The 3,721-nt window shown below is 49.6% G+C and overlaps 1 protein-coding gene across 1 annotated transcript in view; it reads right to left on the bottom strand.

The window, feature by feature from the left end:
* Nucleotides 1-277: 277 nt before the first annotated feature.
* The window catches only part of LOC118784090 (uncharacterized protein C1orf232), a 5,166-nt gene continuing 1,722 nt past the window's right edge, over nucleotides 278-3,721 (bottom strand). Inside the window, exons 2-4 of the mRNA XM_036538082.1 lie at nucleotides 1,840-1,917; nucleotides 1,021-1,124; nucleotides 278-638 (exon numbers count right to left, since the gene is read on the bottom strand). Coding sequence (XP_036393975.1) covers nucleotides 278-638; nucleotides 1,021-1,124; nucleotides 1,840-1,917 — 543 coding nt within the window. The remainder of the gene's footprint in view (nucleotides 639-1,020; nucleotides 1,125-1,839; nucleotides 1,918-3,721) is intronic.

Below are 3,721 nucleotides of genomic sequence, written 5' to 3'. Positions count from 1 at the left end.
CACTTCAAAGAAGAAGGGATGAGAAAAAAAAGGAAAGGAAAGGAAAGGAATCCAAGCCTTTTACGTTCTAGTGATGTCACGTTGCAGAGATATTTTCTGCATGTAAGCAGGGATGAGAAGACTGGAGGGAGAACTTTAGTCAGGGTGTGACAGTGTTCACATTTACATAGCCTCCCTCCTGCCTGGCCCCTCCCCCTAGTCTGGCATGCTGGACCACACCCTGCCCCACCTTGCCCCGCCCAGCCACACCCACTGCCCAGCTGGATTGGCAGTTGGGTTAGTTGGTCTTGGCCAGGCTCTTGGACTTCAGCTCAGCCAGCTTGCTGGTGACAAAGTTCCACTTAAAGGCTGTGTCCTCGCTGCCGCCACCCAGGCTGGCGTACTTGGAGAAGCTGTTCCCACTGCCTCCTCCTCCTCCTCCACCTCCACTCTCCTCCCCCTCCTGCCCCTCCCCCTCCTGACTCCTCCCCCCACCCTCGCTCTCCGCCCCCTCCCCACCCTCGCCTCCCGCTTCTGTTGCGGCGGCCGCCTCCGCCTGCTTCATGGCGGCCGCCTGCTGCCACTTGGTGGTGAAGGTATCCCAGAATGCTGTGCTCCGCTTGTTTGGCCGCGGTTCCTCTGGCTTCACTGCTAGTGGGCTGGAGAAACACAGGAGACACTGCATTACATCATACTGTCACAGGTCACATGAGAGGGTACTGCGTTACATCACACATCAGAGACTGATTAATGCTCATTACTATTTCTCATTACTAATATAGCTAGCTGTAGTTGTGTAAGTGAAGACATGCCCAGTCAACCCCAGCGGCCCCCATTAAAACACACCCAGAGGTGAAGTCCTGTGTGTTAGATAGTGACGGTACCATGAAGCTTCTCTTCATGAAACCCCAGATGGGTAGAGCTATTGACGACTCACAGATTTTAACCAGTCGGTGCTTTGCTATGGAAAGTCTTATGATTGGCTGAAATGTGCCAGTAATTAAAGGCCCGTGGTACTGGGTTTGCCCTCCTGTCACTCACTGGTCGGCGGCCGGCTGGCCCTCAGACTCCAGCAGCTGGTGCTCATCGTCCTTGTTGAAGAGGGCAGACACACTTCTCCAGCCCTTAGCGCCTGCTCCCTGCATCTGAACACAGAGCACAGCCTCATGGGTAAACACACGCACCTACCAGACCGGTGCTGTGACATTCCCACCCAAACTGCACCTCAATCAGAACACACAGAGCACTCAGAACACACAGACACACACAGACACACAGAGACACAGAGACACAGAGACACACAGACACACAGAGACACACAGAGACACACAGACACACACAGACACACAGAGACATACAGACACACAGAGACACAGACACACACAGAGACACAGACACACACAGACACACACAGAGACACATAGAACAGCCGTCTGTGTAGCTACGCTGTGTCGACACCTTTTCGGTTGGAAACCATGATATACCTCAATAACGAGGATCACAAAATACATAAGATGTGAGGGCCAAAACCCTTCAAAGTTGCCCGTCTGTATTTGCAAATATAAATGACTGAATTGATCTAGAGAAGCGAGTCTGGCTCAGAAGCAGAGAGGCAGATGGGAGGGGGTTAAGCCTCGTGTGATACTCATTGCTATAGGAATATGCTGGTCCATTCACATCTGTCAAGCCATGCAGAATGGACATAGCTTCAATATTATCGATGGGTTGTGATGTGCGTATGTAACACAGCAAGTGAGTTGACACAGTGGTAAGTGTGTTAGCACAGCACTGAGTGTGTTCCTGTGGTGGTAAGTGTGTTAGCACAGCACTGAGTGAGTTGGCAGAGAGGTGATGGCCCACCTTTTTTGCCAGCTGTGACACTGCGCTGGGTCCCTCGTCCTCCTGGACCGGTGTCATGTCTCCATCCGGCTCACTGTTCTGGAAACAAACACAGCGTGATGTCACACAGGGACACAGCCTGTCCATCCGTCATGATAACAGCGCCCTCTGCTGCTTTGGTCAGACACAGCAACCAATTAGCACTCCACTCAGTGTGGTATTGCAGATGGTGTACCTGTGGCACCAACGGGACAAACAGGACAATCTTCACCAAGAAAAGAACAGAAAGCAGCCAACGAGAGAACCTGCAGCTTGAGTGCCGTGCGCTTGGCTTAGAGGACTCAGGTAACTTATGAAATGGCTCATGATGTTTCGGCTGTTTTGGTTCTCCTCAGAACATCAAGTGAATAGCATGGAGACTTTGGCTAGGTGAATGCACCCTATGAGAACACCCTTCCCACCTATCACACGAAATGAAGCAGTACACTGGTGAAAAATGTTCCTCTTTTTTTTGGTATTTTTTGAACATCCTCAGGATGTGCATCCTGCAATGCTGAAGGCAGCTGTGCTCAGACAGGCCCCACCATCGCGACGGAGCGGGAGTCCTCAGAAAAACGAGGGTGCTGATCCAACACAGACAATACAAAGTAATGTATATTCACTCTTGGAATCATTTGAGGGTAGCATTATAAAATATGTGCTTAATATATCAATTTCTTTGTTTCTGTAACTTACTCTACTGATGTTATTATTATTGCTACACACTGAGGTGACATCCAGCGCATGCATGTGTAGATATGAGCTACCCTCTCTGTTCCACTGACCTTTATTGTTGAGTGAAACCCTGCACCACACTGGTGAACAAGATGGCTGACCCCCTCCTTGTGTTCGGATTCAGTGTTTTGGGGACGATAAAGACAATATACTAAAGCCCCCTGCAAAAGGAAGAGTCTGAGATGGGGTATCTGGAGATGTTATCTTTGGAATGGAGTGGCTTCTTCATGTAAGCACTTTTGCGTGTCGTCTTTCCAAAGACAGCATCTCTGGACACCTCATCCGTGACTCTGCATCAGAGCCCTGCACATTTTCTTTCTTTGTTCTTTCATTGTTTCTTTCATCTGGCTTCCATATAAAAGCTACTCTAGCAGTCGTTTGGATTTCTTTTATTTAAAGAAAATTGCTGCAGTGACGAGCTCAGGCCACTTCTTGTGTGACAGACTCCAGGTCGGGTTACAGAACAGACGTGTCACATTACCAATAACAACAAATATGACCCAAATACAATATTTGGTTTCTTCTGACATTTCCCGTGTAGTCCGCTGCAGATGTTGGTGTATATCTGCTTTTACCTGAGCAACAATGCTTCATGTAAACCCCCGACACTGGCCACATTGAGGCGTTATGGGTGAGAGCTACATTTGGTTTGTGTGGACAGTGCAAGCTTGATTCATTGGCGGGACACTGTCTTTTAGCCCTTAAGCAAAGTGCATAGCCTGAATTGCATCAGTAAATATGCATCTAAATAAATGGATGCCATCTATGTTATCCAGGCCATGCGAGTGAGTGTGGCTGCGGGAATCTGCCTGCCAAAAAAATGAAATGAACAGCAGTGAGGGTGAACCGCTGCGGCCTCGTCCGAGTGCCTGTGCTGACCTACAGAGGAACGGAAAGGGGAAGATTGATTGGCTGGCTCGTTTCGGGACGCTATCCGTCTCATCCTCTGACACTGGAATTTCACCTAATCCCCCTGCACAGATCCTCTGCTGGGTTGGGTGTCTGTGCACCTGGGAAAGTGGGTCAGCAGGCCCTAGCCGGGCAGCAAGGGCTTTCTCACGGAAAGACAAAGCAATAACTAGCACTGATGTAGGCTCTGCAGCGGAATTGGAATCTGTGAACATTATGG

Source organism: Megalops cyprinoides, chromosome 10 (assembly GCF_013368585.1).
Source record: "Megalops cyprinoides isolate fMegCyp1 chromosome 10, fMegCyp1.pri, whole genome shotgun sequence".
Taxonomy (NCBI): Eukaryota; Metazoa; Chordata; class Actinopteri; order Elopiformes; family Megalopidae; genus Megalops; species Megalops cyprinoides.
Note: the sequence above shows the minus strand (reverse complement) of the source record. Positions and strands in the feature narration are given on the sequence as shown.